The 16,058-nt window shown below is 38.6% G+C and overlaps 1 protein-coding gene across 1 annotated transcript; it reads left to right on the forward strand.

Annotated features, from left to right (window-relative positions):
* Window positions 1-1,112: 1,112 nt before the first annotated feature.
* On the forward strand, window positions 1,113-9,005 carry LOC143847794 (putative LRR receptor-like serine/threonine-protein kinase At1g51880). The gene is made up of 8 exons (XM_077356561.1): window positions 1,113-1,241; window positions 1,880-2,417; window positions 4,244-4,722; window positions 5,517-5,649; window positions 7,629-7,697; window positions 7,767-7,838; window positions 7,918-7,989; window positions 8,092-9,005. Exons 1-8 carry the CDS (start codon window positions 1,136-1,138, stop codon window positions 8,549-8,551), a joined length of 1,929 nt encoding a protein of 642 aa, XP_077212676.1. The 5' UTR covers window positions 1,113-1,135; the 3' UTR covers window positions 8,552-9,005.
* Window positions 9,006-16,058: the final 7,053 nt, after the last annotated feature.

Below are 16,058 nucleotides of genomic sequence, written 5' to 3' on the forward strand. Positions count from 1 at the left end.
TGAGGAAAGAAAAAAATTCCCAAGAAATTTTTTTCTTCCACCATAAATGTTTCTTCTTGCAATTGCCTAAGGGACTCATGGGAACTACGACTATGTGTTTAATGTGGCTAGTTATATTAGGAGTGGTTTGCGTCTATAAATATAGGGAAATGTTATCAGCACTACTGTATTTTGATGAGGGCACTCCTCACTTTATTAAAAGTACTGTATGACCCTCACCATAGGATGATCCAAACCATCCATTAGATGGGCCACGGCCTAAATAGGTTGTGCCCCAAAAATCATTTCCATAGGTTGATCCTAACCCTCAGATCTGAATGTTAGAGGGTTGATCCTAGGCCTCTATAGATCGGAGGGTTAGGTTCAACCTCTGGAAATGATTTTGGGGGCATAACCTATTTATGCTGTGGCCCATCTAATGAACGGTTTGGATCATCCTATGGTTCGGGCCATACCGTACTTTTAATAAAGTGAGGAGTTCCCTCATCAAAATACAGTAGTGCTGATAACATTTCCCTAAATATATAGCATCGGTGTAGAGAAAGTAAATAGGTGAAACAAGAGACAAGAAGAAGTGTAGAGATTTAGAAGGAAGGAGAATAACACCAAGTTTCTTGTAGTGTTTTATATATATATATATATATAAGTTTTCATCTTGGTGTTCATTTGTACTTTTAGTGGAGCCCACATGCCCCTTTGGCCTTGTATCTCCCTAATCCTTTATCAACATCTATTCATTACATTGCCCCATAATCTAACCATTCAATTTGGGGCCAACAAAAAAAGGGGTTAGAGTTTCTTATATTAGAAGTCCCTAACACATACGAAATCATTCATTGCTCTTCTCTCTATCATTACTTCGTCCTCCACTTTTCATCAATTGGATTATTAGGATCATCCAATTGTGAATATTTTGACAAGGCCCCACCAAATCAATGGTCAAGATCACAAGAATCCACCTCTAGGGTTTGGTGGGACAAGCAAGATAAGCTCTTCTTCTGTGATTGTGACCTTAGAGCCTTGCCAAACAAGAAAAACCATTTTCCTCTATTTTATCCATTTATTGCCGACTGCCCATTTAAATATTTGCTTGCTTTCCACATCAACTCGAAGTATAATTCTTCATCAACATTTCATGGAAATTAGTTGCACTCTCTGTAAGTGTGAGGAGAATAGCAGTGTTCGTTTGGATGGGAAGATGGTTTCACTCCTCTTATTACTTGTATTGTTCGCTTATCCTGGTAATTTTTTTCATCCTTCCTTTCTTCTTTGGGGCTATTCGTCTTACAATCATATTATGCCGCAAAAATAATAAAAATCCCAATAAAATCTTAAAGTCAAATCTAGAAGGAAAACATAAACAATAACAAAAACCAAAAACAATAAAGTGTGAAAGAATATGAAGAAGAAGTACATAATAAAGAGGATGAGAAAGATGAGTAGAAGACAATGAGCATAAATAGGACCAATAATCAGTTTTGGACTCACAATCGGTTCTCAAATCCAAAACAAGGCCTAAACGTAAATTTGAGTCTAGTAATCAGTTTTGGACTTACAATTTGTTCTCAAAATCCAAAACAAGAAGAGCCTTAATAATTGGCAATTGACTCAACTGTTCCAACTCAACCTTGTCACAACTAAGAATGTCATCAGACTTAGCATGTTAATTAAAAAATCCATGTTAATTTTTTTAGGGATGCTATACTCACAGGAGCACTTGTACAAACCAAGGGCTCCTCCATTGGATCCATGCCATCCTGAGTGCGGTTATCAGCGGCCCCTTGTAGCCGGTTTCTACAAGGGCTACTGTGAGTTTAGCATCCCTCTAATTTTTTTTAATCTTCTCTTCTGGGCTGCTAATTTCTTTGAGATTCTACAGATTTTTACGACTCAGTGAACATTGACTGTGGAGCGGAGAGTTCATACCTTGATTTCTCGACTATTATAGAATGGTCTACCGATCACGACTTCATTGACACAGGCCACAACGGGCAAGTTCTCCGAGGCACTCCCTTTTGGACTAAGCAGATGAGTTCTCTCCGATTCTTTTCCGATCAAAACAAGAACTGCTACACACTGCCAGCCACAATTCAAGAGAAATATCTCATTCGAGCCGGATTTTACTATGGTAACTATGACAGGCGATCAAAGCCGCCCATCTTTGATCTCCAGCTTGATGGTAATTTTTGGGCCACTGTTAATTCTTCACTTGATAGACCCCTTTTATATGAAGCAATCATAGTATCAAGACGCGATAATATAAGTGTCTGTGTTGCTCGAACGAGGGATGGTGAGCTTCCCTTCATTTCTACTCTTGAAATGATCCCAATTCCGTCTGAAATGTATGGTGAGATGGACAGTAATCGTGCCTTGTTCAATAAATACAGGGTGGATTTCGGAGGATCAGAGGCTACCGGGTGAGTTTAATTAATCTTGAATCCATTGCTAAAAAAACTCAAAAACATGACTCCACTCGAAATTTAGTTGAGTCGACTCAACTCGATAAAAGTTCTAGCATATTTTCTATTCATATTCATATTCATATTCGAGTTGAGTCAATGAGTTTTAGAGATATGCTTGAAACTAGGGCTGCAACTCGAGCCGGGTAAAACCCGACCCGCATCGACCCGACCCGAAAATAGCCTGGGTCGGGTTCAGGTTTCATGGGTTTCGGGTCGAGCCGGGTTTGAAGGGGCCCGACCCGACCCGACCCGAGTTACATAAGTTATAGTATGTACATTTTTTTCTATTGTTAGTTAAAAGTTAAAGAGATAATTACATTTACACCCCCTCTAGTTTCTGACACATCCACTTCCACCCCTATAGTTTAAAACGTGACAAATACACCCTTGTAGTTTCAATTTGTTTAAGGTAGGCCCCCTCAGCTGAAGGTTCGTCCATAGATTGAAGGGTTAGGATGATCCGATGGAGCTGATTTTTTGGGCACACCCTAACTATGTCAGGACCCATCAAATGAACGATTTGGATCATCCAAACAATGTGGGCCCACATTATTTGGATGATTTTTTGGTAGTGTTTGGATTCGGGTAGGGTCCACATTATTTGGATGATCCAAAGCGTTCATTTGATGGGTCCTGACATAGATATGGTGTGCCCAAAAAATCAGCTCCATCGGATCATCCTAACCCTTCAATCTATGGACGAACCTTCAGCTGAGGGGGCAAACCTTAAACAAATTGAAACTACAGGGGTGTATTTGTCACGTTTTAAACTATAGGGGTGGAAGTGGATGTGTCAGAAACTAGAGGGGGTGTAAATGTAATTATCCCAAAGTTAAAGTGAAAACCCATGCACCCACTGTTACTGTATGTGAGTGTAATTTCTGCTTCTATGAGTCGAGTTGATTCAAGTATTTGATTCAGCATTGTTTGATTGTAATTACAACATTGTTTGATTACAGCATTGTTTGATTCAAGTGTGATGTGAGTGTAATTACATCATTGTTTGATTCAAGTGTAATGTGAGTGTAATTTCTGCTTCTATGAGTTGAGTTGCCTTGCCAAACAAGAATTTTCCTTAAAAATTTGCGTCAACGTGAAAAAACCCGACCCGACCCGAACCGACCCGAGATTTATCATGGGTAGGGCCGGGTTTGGGAATCGTGGGTTTTCCGAAAAAAAACCCGACCCGACCCGACCCGAGATATTTCTCGGGTAGGGTTGGGTTCTCCAAAACCCGACCCGCCCGACCCGAGTTGCAGCCCTACTTGAAACAAAGAGCTGAACAAAGAAGTGCCACGTGACTAGTAGAATGAGGTGGGGTTCATAGTAGTGGAGAAGATCCTATGGAGAGATATTCGAGTTATTTATTATTTTACTTCATTCATTTTAAAGCCACTACTATGTGAACGGTTAGGATAATCCAATGGAGAAGATCCTTGGGGTATATCCTATCCATAGTAGTGGCCATCAAATGAATAATTTTGATCATTTAAAAGTGGCCCCCACCTATACAATTACCCTGCTCATATTTGTTTGGAATAATAGTAAAAAAAAACCCATCTAGCCACATACACTAACATATAAGGAAATGATATATTCAGCTCATTTTTTACTTGGGACTTTACCCTTCAGGGTAAAAGAGTATTCATAAATACACTGGAGGGGACTTTACCAAGTGGAAAAAGGGAAAAAATATATCATTTCCCTATGTATGTATGTGCATATTATATGCTTCTCAGTTAGAATATGACTAATCACGCCCGAAAAATGCAAAATTGTAGGTACCTAACTGATACCCACCGCCGGATCTGGTACCCTGTATACTCGACAAGGTACCCCACAGTTATTGCTGACTATATATTCCCAACAAACTCCTTGGATGATGACCCTCCTTTTACCGTGGTAAAAACAGCTATAGAAGCTCCTGCACCGTCGGATTCCATTATTCTTATGTTTAATCTTGATCAACCCCAGATCAAACAGTCCAAGTATGTCAATCTCTATTTCACCGAAGTGAAAGAGCTTGACTTAAACCAGACCAGAACATTTGATGTTTACATGGATGGAGAAAATTACAATCTTACCGTTTCTCCTCGATACGAGATGTATGATGAGATCTCTGGGAATACAAATACAACCGTTGGATCTTTCGTTCTAACCCTTGCCCCAACACAGAATTCAACTCTACCTCCAATCATAAGTGCGATGGAGCTATTTATTGTGAGCGACGATCTGGTTGAAGGAACTATGGATGATGATGGTGAGCTTTCCTTTAAAAAATCTCATTTATCTTTCATTTGTCTAAGGTTTCTGATATTATTTAGGCAAGAGGAATATAATCTATTGATCATATACGTCAATCTAGCAATTATCCACTTGTGGAACTTAGAGGTTCTCTTCCGAGACTGCATAGAGCTCCTCAATATTTATATAGCAAGGGGTGCAACTTGGGTCGGGTCAGGTTGAGCTTTCTCTGAAAAATGAATAGGACTCAACCCAAACCTGACCAAATTTTAAGGTAAAAGCTCAACCCGAATTTCTAAAAAACGACCCGAGTTGCACTCCTAGCTAGGAGTGCAACTTGGACTGGGTTGAGGCCAACCCTAGCCCATATAGCATTATCTTGATCCTTACCAGATCCAGCCTGAGCTTCATGTCGAGGTGGGTCAACCCTATCCCAACTCGTCTAACCAGATTTTCCCAATTGGGAAAGGTTGGGTTAGGTTAGGGCGAGTTGGGTTAGGGTTGATTATTCCAAGGCCTCAAGATTAACTTAACCCGAAATTAAATTGGGTTGATTATTCCAAATTCTAAATTGGGTCTAGGAAAAGACCCCTAGATATGGCCGTAATGGAAACTCAAGCTCGAAGTTACACCCTGTGGATGTTGGGCATTGTATATTTAGATCTTACTGATCGCTTCAAAATAAAGATTGGACGGTTAGGATCCTCCTTTTAGTTCTTGTACCAAATCCCATCAAGGTAGGGTCCACTGTTGTGGTATCTCCATTGTTTTCCTTTTTTCTCTGCTTAATGGAATGAAAAAATATGTCAGTGAGAGGATTAGAAGAGCTTGGGTACAATTCGGAGCGCATAAGCAGATGGACAGGAGATCCATGCCTACCAGCAAACACAGTTTGGGAATGGTTGAGATGCAATAGCGACGACCCGCCAAGAGTGACTGCTCTGTAAGTGTAAGCTTTCAATGTCATTCTTGTTAGATGTTTTTAAAATATATTTATTTTTAGGGATTTGCTAGGGACCATCGCACAAGGAATTTCACGTAATGGCTGTTGCATGACAGAGCAGCCACATATGCTCCGAGTTTGTCTTGTACATTTAGTTCATCCGAGGTGCCTGCTCTCGTGCAACAGCCCTTCCGCAAAATGCCTTTATGTGATGATCCCTAGCAAATCCCTTATTTTTAAAGGGAGGTGATTTTTTCTATTCCTGTTGGATTAAGGGTGCAACTTGGGTTGATTTTTGGGAATTCGGGTTGAGCTTTTACCTTAAAATCAGATCGGGTTCGGGTTGATTCCTATTCATTGTTTAGCAAAATCTCAACCGACCTGACCCGACCCGAGTTTTGTTTTAATGTGAATTGACGTCAAAAAGCGTTAAAGTCTGCCCACAATTCACATTACCGGGGAGGGGCATGGGGGCGAAAAAATCATCCCCCTTTTTAAAGGGAAACGATACCCCCGCGCTCTGATGGATAAACCCCCCCTTTAACATTATCCGTTAAGTTTTAAAGGCAAAGGAAAACGTTAAAGGGGGTGAATTTATCCTCAAGGGTGAACCATTCTCAAGAAACCATTAGAGAGGGGGGGGGGGGGAGATTTTATCTGTTTAAGGGGTGAAAATAACATGATGTTCAAAAAAAAAAAAAAAAGGGGTGAAAATAACATTTCCCTTTTTTAAAATATAAATACGGGAAAAGTGGTTTTGATTCAAAAGACATTTATGAAAGGATTTTTTCTTCAAAAAATATATATTTTCTTAAATAAAGAGGCATATAGTTTCATGTGAAAGGGTGCCTTCTCAAGAAGGCTTAGAGCCTCATTTCATAACTATCTGTAAGTTATAAAAAAATAGTTATGAAATGCGGGCGTGCGGGCATACTTTGGTTCTTTCTATCGAAGTGCGGGCGTGCGGGCATACTTTGGTTCGCTATTGAACTTGGGGTGCAGCCCGAGATCGATTGATATAGGCATTGTATTCTCAGGACTCTATTTTCTTGTATCCACCTACATGACGGGGGGAATAAGTCTAAGATAAAGTCTTAATTAGCTTGTATGCTTAATTCCTATTTTTATACTATGTTAATTATTTCTCCTTGTGTTTCCTTCTTTGATCCACAATTTATTAGGCATGGTACTATGTATGAAATGGACCCGGGTCCGTATCAGGTCCACTTATGGATGGGCTTCACCATGGAAGATTCCTGGCCAAAAATATGCCTGATGGTGAGATGTCACATATCGGATCAATGCCGGCCGTTGATTTTGTAGAAAAGGTCACATCGATCATTCATCTAGCATGTCAGGGATATGAACAATCCAGGTGAAGGCCCATCTAATGGTGAGACCCAGAAGAAAAAGGATCTGGGATTGTACTAATTTCTGAAAAATTACGGAAATTAAAAGAGAAATTTGTATGAAAAATGATATGACTTGCCTCCAATACAAAATTCTGGTACAACCAAACATTTCCTGCCATGTGTTCAGTTGCATGCAAGGTTTTAAATTTCGACCGAAATCCGAAATTTATTTCGATCAACACCGAAACCGGAACGTTCCAAATTTTGGTCGAAATTTTGGAAATTTCGGTGAAATTTAAGATTAAATATTATTATTATTTTTCATTTACAGAATTTCAGACCCGAAATTTCGGCCCAAAAACGACATTTCGAGCACCTGTTACCAAATTTCGCTTGGCATTTCGGCTAAAATTTCGGTTTCGGTTAGGACCGAAATTACCTCCGAAACCGAAATTTAAAACCTTCGTTGCATGATCTCACATGGCAAAAAATGATTAACAGTGTCCTAAGAGAAGTGCCCCTATCAAAACATGAGTGGATACTACTTTCCAATTAGAACTAGCCTTTCCGGATTTTCTGACTGAGATTTCTCTCTCTTTTCCATTCTGTAAAATAAAATCATTTCAGATATCTCTCAGGTTATGAACTCCAAGGTTCTCTTCGTGATTTCAGTCAAATGCAAGCTCTTGAATTTGTGTAAGTTCATGTTAATTTGTGTCTTGACAGAGAGAAAGAGAACAGAAGTTTCATAGATTTTTTTTGTAGTGACTTGCAGAATAACAGTCTAACTGGACCTATTCCTGACTTCCTTGGAAAACTACCCAACTTGAAGGACTTGTAAGTAAAGAAAGAATTACTTAAACCAGTAGTAGTTCAAAAAATTTCTTCTTGTAATCTTTTCTCATGTTCATGACAGGAATTTAGCCTACAATAGATTCACCGGAAGCTTGCCAGAATCTCTTATAAATAACAACAAAATATCCATTAAGTAAGAATGTCAAACTGGTTTTCATACTTGCTTCTTCTGCTTTTCTTTATGGTAGGTTTTAATACTTAGCCTTAATCCTTGAATGCCTCTTCTAATTTGCAGTGTTACAGGAAACCCAGGCTTAGAACATGGCTTAGAACATCCTGAAAAGAACAAGATTCCACTTATTGTGGGTTTATCTGTGACAGGAGTGTTGCTTTTCGTAATATTTTGCCTCTTGCTAGTAATACTTCTTCATTATTCAAGGAAAAGAAGAGAAAAAGAAGAGACAACATTAGACTTTGGTTGTGTTCAAGAGGATTCTCATGTTGATGATGTAGTAAACGTGGGTCTTGATCAAAACGGGCTAGGCCAAAATGAAGAAATTCAAGAAGAGACAACAGCAGAATTTGGTGGCCTTCCTATGGATGCTCAAGATGGAAATCCAAAAAGTGATAATGGAGTAAATGTTGGGGTAGAGCAGAATGAGGACATGCTTGAAGAGCTGAGAAAGCAGATGGAATCAGAGCTTGGAGAATTAGTTGAACTACATGGCCAATTGGGCAATGAAATGCCCCACTGAGAATAGTTTTAGCTCCTTGGAAACAAGTGTGAAAGATATTTCTCATGATAATGATTGTGTAGTTTAAGATGTATAGGGTTTTGGGATTTTATTAATAGAATGATGAAATTGCAGGATATTTAAACCCAAACCAATAGCAATAATCAAAGGTAAAGGAATGACTTATTGGTTGAGTCGAGGCACGGATATGATTCTCTTGTCCTTAAGGAAAATACCGCCCCCACATATGATGAGTCAAGTCGATGGATCAAATGGGTTTTCTAGTGTATGCCTCTAGGATACAACAACTCCACTTTAGGAGTGTGCAATAATGCCATGTCTCGCAAACACGACTATATTGCCTTGATAAGAGAGATAACGGAAAAGGTAATCTTTAAAAAATAGGAGAGTAAAAGAATATTAGTTAACATAAAGGGATTCAGGAGATGCATTTTGTCAAAAAGATGTAGTAAATCATGTTTAAACATTAAGTGGCATAATTAAACAGCGACAACGTATGTTTAAAAGGAATTGAGGAGATTCCTTTTGTCAAAAGATGTAATACATCGTGTTTAAATATTAAGCGACATAATTAAACCGTTCTGTAACGGTAATTAACATTATTTAATAAATCGTGTTTAAACTTTAATTCAAAATTGTGTTTAAGAATGGTAAATGATAAACCGTGGTAAACATAAATAAATAATTGGTAAACATAAGTATTAATAAATAAAAATTACATCACAAGCACACCACGTCCATGTCATTACTCGGCCCGGCCCGGCCCAGCCCAGCCCCGCCACGTGATAAAGGTTTTTCTCTAAATAAATCTCTATAATTTTTTCTCTAGGAATCTCAACCCCTTAGAAATCCAACCTCCTTTAATAAACCCAAGCCTTCCCATCCCATTTTCCATCGCGGGGCTAAAGTTTCCTTACAAAAGACAAAACATAGAGAGAAGTTCAAATATTGTGGACGAAATAGGTAATTTTGAATTATATAATGACTTTTTCGTTAGAAAATGAAGAAATATTGTATTTTTCCATTTAGGCCCTGTTTGGATTGACAGAAAATTCTTTCCTAGGAATTTTTTTGGTTCCCATGATTTAGAAGGAAATGATAAAGTTATGACATATTTAGAAGGATGCCATTATAAATTTAAGGTCTCTTCAGTGAAACTTGAAGGTGGGTGATTCAAGTTACTTTTTTTTCCTGCGTGATCAAACAATGTATAAACCAAAATCCAATATGCCTTGGTATAAATGAAGTGTTTTTTTTTGTTGAAATGGCAATAATTATATATCATAGCAAATTAAGGAGGCCGAGAGGTATAAATGAAGTGTTTTAGGGTAAATATTATGTATTGAAAAGTGAAGAATCTTTATATGTTTCCTACGTCCTTTATATTAGGATAGATTCTCCAAGAGTCCAACGGGGATTTCTACGAATTAACTTGTTTAGACTACCTGTTTGGATTGCAGGAATTTAATGAAAAGTTTGGAAAGGAAGAATTTTCTAAAACTTCCTATTTTTTACACATGAAAGATGACTTGAACCTATCCTATTCAATTTTTACTTTTTTTGGGCCTTTAATTTTTTATAATATCTCTTTAAGTTAACTGTAATCATACAATTTTCCAATAAATTGAGGAAAGAAAAAAAATTTCCATCAGAAATGTTTTTGAAATGTTTTTCTTGCAATCCATACAAGGCCTAAGGGAGTCATGGGAACTACATGTTTAATGTGGTTAGCTATTTTAGGAGTGGTTTTTCTCTATAAATATATAGTGTTGGTGTAGAGAAAGTAAACAGGTGAAACAAGAGAAAAGTACAAGTGTAGAGATTTAGGAGGAAAGAGAAGAACACCGATTTTCTTGTAAGTGTTTTTTATATATGAAAGTTTTCATTTTGGTGTTCTTTGTATTTTTAGTGGAACCCACATGTGCCTTTGGCCTTGTATCTCCCTAATCCTTTATCTACCTCGAATCATTACAATGCTACATAATCGATCCAATCAATTTGGGGCCGACAAAAAAATGGGTTAGAGGTTCTTACATTAGAAAGATTGGTCACCTCGCTAACCCATACGAAATGATTCATTGCTCTCCTCTCTATCACTACTTTATTCTCCATGTTTCATCAATTAGATGATTAGGATCATCCGATTGTGAAGATTTTGACAAGGCCCCAGCAAATCAATGATCAAGATGACAAAAACCCATCTCTAGGTTTTGGTGGGACAAGCAAGATAACTCTTCTTCAGTGGTTGTGACGTTGACCGATTAAAGCCAAGCCCAGTTGTTATTACAAATAGTATACAAAGATTATGACCTTGGTTCCTTCCGCCAAACAAGAAAAACCATCTCTACCTCTATTACATCCATTTATTGCCTACTACCCATATGAAAATTTCCTTGTTTTCCACACCAACGCGAAGAATTCTGAATCAACATTTCATGGAAATTCGTTGCAGTCTCTGTAAGCATGAGGAGAATAGCTTTGTTTGTTTGGATGGGGAGATGGTTTCACTCCTATTATTACTTGTATTGTTTGCTTATGCAGGTAATTTTTTTCATCTTTTATTTCTCCTATAGCTCAATGGTTCAGAGGTTGTATCTCAATCTTGAGGTCGTAGGTTGAGTCCCAGCTTACCTATCGGGAAAAAAAAACATTCATAGATGCTTTCAATGTGATTGTGCATTGAAAATAGGGAGGGGATCCTTACTTTTTTCCCTTCCGTTTGAACTAGGAAACTTATGTTTGCAATCAACAATCATGAATTTTTTTTCCTTAAACTTTTTTTTTCGTTGGAAAACTATGTCTACAAGGTTTGCTAATACCTTTTCTCGGCAAAAACTATTTCATGTAAAACTTTTAACTGAAACCTCTAGAAAATTGGTTCTATGGAATTTTTTTTCGAGGAAGAAGGGTAGTAATTGTCTTTTTCCTAATACAGTGTGGAAACAACCAGTTATCTTTTTTTTAGGGTTGGCGTACACGTGGCACATGTGACCTCTTTTTTTAGTTTGGCCATTGCATGTGGATTTTGCTATCAACGAGGTTTGAACCCAGGCATTTGCTTTGATACCATGTGAAAACAACTAGTTACTCCAAACAACGAACTTCTGTTGTCATTAAAAACAAACCTGATTGGTATTTTTAGAATCTTTTTGACTGCAAGTGGTAAACTTTTCGTAAAAAAAAAATCACTAAATATTTCTTTATGAAATGTGGCAGTGAAACAACCAATTGCTCTAAAAGCTTACGTCCAGTTCGTTTGAGATTATAATAACCGATGGTGAGTCCGAAAACCGATTATTGGACACAAAATTAATGCAATTCAAGTCCAATAATCTTTTTGTTGGCTGGCCATCAGTTGTCATAATCTCAAACGAACAGGGCCTTAAGCTGCTAGAGATGGTGTTATTTAATCATTTGTACTTGAACACACCATCACTCTCACCCTCACGTATGACCCCACCTTTTCTTTTTCTTGTTTTGGTTGGCCTTACGTGTGGATTGTTAATATCAAAGGGTTGTTAGGTTTAGAACGCAGGACAGTGAGGCAACAGAGTCAGATACTATGTGAAACAACCAATTACTCCAAAAGCCTAAGCATGTGTTATTTAATAATTTATACTTCAACAGTGAGTGTGTGTCTGTTCATTGAAATCCATTCTTTTGCCTCACTGTAAGCCCAATGGTTCCCACCTTGGTAATTCCCATCTTATTTTGATGATTCCAATACACAAGTGATTTATGATCACTAATGTGTTTGATTGTCTAAGTTGTAGATCATAATTGCTTAAAGAAATCATTGCTTGGATTAAGGCCAAAGAAGCTTGCATTGGACCGTTTATGAAGGCCAAAGACATCGGAGATCAAAGACAAATGAAGACTTGAAGAATCGCATTGAAGATCGAAGTCAATTTAGATTATATAAAATCCAATCTTAGTTTTAGATTTTAAGAGGCATAACTAAGGAAATAAACACACACCCAAAATTTATATGTGATTGTCTTTGTGGTGTTCCAACACCTTGGAACCCTCATAGCAATCCCAACTTGGTGTTAAGTTGGAAGCCCAAAAACATGAAGTGAAAATCTGCTCTTCATAGGCTTCTCGGAACTCCGAGAGAAATTCTCGGAACTCCGAGAAATATTCTCGGAACTCCGAGAAATGGTCCAGTAGACTTTTTTCATCTTCTGTTTGTATTCCCGGAACTCCGAGATTTTTTCTCGGAACTCCGAGAAATATTCTCGGAACTCCGAGAACACTGTAATGGTCATATTTTGAGCCGTTGGGAATTTTGCTGGAATTACCACAATGCCATTGAACGGTCATATTTTGGTTTTCCTATATATATGGGCATTCTAAACTTCCAAACCATTAATCCTAACACTCTAAAAACCTACTTGAACATCTTTAGAGTGAATCAAACTTGTTTATGCCTCTCATCATCTAAGATTAGGATTTGGATCTTTAGGCTATATTTGTACATCTTCTACAAAGTTGTAAACCCTTGTGAGGGATTTTTGTTCTTTCTTTCTTATTCAAGAAATTGTATTCGGGCGAGTGTTCGGAGAAGCGTAGCCCTGTGGACCCCGATCCGAGAGAGGCGGCGGGGAACGTGCCCCACGCGCTAACAGTCTCAGGATCATCCACGTGAATGGAGAGCTCTACCAAGGAACTCTCGAAAGAATGTGCCTCTCACAGCATGAGTGGCGATATAAGGTGAGATACCTCTCGATTCGGGGACTAGCCCAGATTCGAGGCGTACCTTAAACAAAGAAGAGTCGCCATCCAAGGAAGTGGGCCAAGGATCCCATACTATACTCTGTTGCAACGGATAACCAGAGATTATAAAAAGAGGGTTCGTGCCTGGTTACGAATTCGGAAGGTCGAAAGAGCACCTCATCCGCCCAAGTGCAAACACCTGGTCTCTTATGCCATTTATTTAATAATTTTGAAGAGTTTTGGGCGAAAGTCATATGAAATGGGAACAGATATCTCCAAGAAGACGTCTATCTAATCATGCATGTCTCGGAGATGAATAATAAACACATACACAAAATAAATGAAAGATGTGTCACCTAAGCAAAACTAGGTTATAAGTGACATGCCTAATGGGTGTCTAAGTTCTGGTGTGCAAACACATGCATGCTACAGCTAAAGGTATAGGATCTGTACATGAAAGTAAGAAAACACAGCAAAACACACAACACAATTCAATTATATACATGACTGGACAAAATGAGTCCTAACTCTAATGTGACCTGACTCGGACCAAGATGGCCATCCATCCCAGCTGCTCTACGTATCCCGGCCTCGGGAAGAATCGGAGTCAACGTAGTTCGATGCCCTATTCCAAACTACTATGCCTAACCATCTAGAACCGCTATTCTAGACTCGATCCACTAGACTTAACTGATTTTTAAAGCTTTTTTGTACAATTGCTTAAATTCATGTGAGCTGTTGTTTTTAGGACTCTCTATATGCCCTAACTAATGCAAGTTGATTAGCCTTAAGCTAATGCAGGTGGGCCCTATATCCTATGTGTAACTAGGCTATGCATCCTTAAAAAAAAACCATGGGCTGACTATATGCTTCCTAGTCTAGCCATCGGTTCGACTAAATGTCTAACCGATCAACTTGAGGCCTCCTAATTCTAGGGACACTCACACGATAGGACACACCATATCAATACAAATCAGGACAGCCTCCTAACTCTAGGGACACTCACACGATAGGACACACCATATCAATACAAATCAGGACAGCCTCCTAACTCTAAAACACCCCAAAAAGCTAGGACAGACTCCTAACTCTAGGGAAGATCTTTTTGAAAAGGTTTTGAAGAGCTTTTTGTATTTTTTTGAAAGTTTAAAATGTTTATTTTTAAAGGTTTGGCTGGACCTGGGATGTGGATCCCAAGCTGCACTACGTACCCTGTTGAAAGGGATCAAGCCAACGTAGTTCGGAACAGACTTTCCTAACTACTCTGAATGACTCAGGATTTTTAAGATTTTTGGTTTTTGAAATGTTTTTTTGAATTTTCAAGTGTTTTTTACTCAAGAGGACAAATCCTATCATCATAAGAGTATGACAGACTCCCGAATGTCCCGCAAAGGTTGGACAACATCCTATGCTTTGCGGGGGAAAAAGACAGAATCACGACTCTGCAAGGGTTGGACAGCATCCTGTACCTTGCGAGAGTGGATAAAAATCACATGATTTGATAAGAGGCTGGAAAGAATCCTAACCCCTATGATGATAGGACTGACTCCTGAAAGACTGAAGGACTGACTCCTATGCTAAAGACTGACTCTCTAACTAAGGACAAAAACTTTTATGCTAAGGACAGACTCATATACAAAAGGACTGACTCCTAGTGCACAACCCTAAGAGGGGAGTGTTAATGAGACTAGGTTAGTCTCCTAAAAGAAAACTGACAGCTGATGCTTATGAAACATGGCCTGTCTCATAAACTAAGAGAGGACACATAAAGGTGTCAACGAGACTAAGCAAGTCTCCTAAACTTTGAGAGACATTATGACCAATGAGACAAAGCCTGTCTCCAAAAATGTTCGACTTTTCTGCTGAGACATAGCTTGTCTCCCTAAAGATGGGCTCAAGATATCCCTTTCATTGCCCTTGCAATGAATGGGTTTCTAATGTTCAAGGGTATACACACCTAAAAGACTGAGCAAGTCTTTTAAGAGGGGAATGCTACTTGGACTGAGCAAGTCCCCTAATGATGGGCTTGGGCTAGCGCCTTCATCGCCCTGGCGATGAATGGAACGATCTAATGACTTGAGGCTATCTTTATACAAGACAAAAAGGAAGAGGGATACTATATGGACCAAGTAGGTCTCCCTAAAAGATGGGCTTGGGATAACTCCTTCATCGCCCTTAAGCTAGAATAAGAAAATGATCAAACATTCTTCTTGACCAAACCTTAATGATTGTACTAAATTACCTTAATGACCAAACCATCGGTTGTCATAATCTCAAACGAACAGGGCCTTAAGCTGCTAGAGATGGTGTTATTTAATCATTTGTACTTGAACACACCATCACTCTCACCCTCACGTATGACCCCACCTTTTCTTTTTCTTGTTTTGGTTGGCCTTACGTGTGGATTGTTAATATCAAAGGGTTGTTAGGTTTAGAACGCAGGACAGTGAGGCAACAGAGTCAGATACTATGTGAAACAACCAATTACTCCAAAAGCCTAAGCAGGTGTTATTTAATAATTTATACTTCAACAGTGAGTGTGTGTGTCTGTTCATTGAAATCCATTCTTTTGCCTCACTCTTTAGATCTCAGTCCCTCCAACCATATTTCTTACACTCAAATCCATGACTTTTTACCCATCCAAAAAAAAAATCCATGACTTTTTCCATGATAGCCAAACGTGCTCCATATTGGGTTTGTGTATCTTCATTAAAATTTTGAACTACCAAGGCTAATGTTTTCTCCTTTTGTTATGGATCTACAGATACGTGTGGCTCACAAAGAATTGACT

Source organism: Tasmannia lanceolata, unplaced genomic scaffold, assembly GCF_043159265.1.
Source record: "Tasmannia lanceolata isolate RefF3 unplaced genomic scaffold, GAP_Taslan_0.1 ptg000016l, whole genome shotgun sequence".
Classification (NCBI taxonomy): Eukaryota; Viridiplantae; Streptophyta; class Magnoliopsida; order Canellales; family Winteraceae; genus Tasmannia; species Tasmannia lanceolata.

Coding starts and splice junctions, on each gene's coding strand:
- LOC143847794 (XM_077356561.1), top strand. CDS start 1,136: ATGGAAATTAGTTGCACTCTCTGTAAGTGTGAGGAGAATAGCAGTGTT. Junction 2,418..4,243: donor GGAGGATCAGAGGCTACCGG/GTGAGTTTAATT, acceptor GCAAAATTGTAG/GTACCTAACTGATACCCACC. Junction 7,990..8,091: donor AACAACAAAATATCCATTAA/GTAAGAATGTCA, acceptor TCTAATTTGCAG/TGTTACAGGAAACCCAGGCT.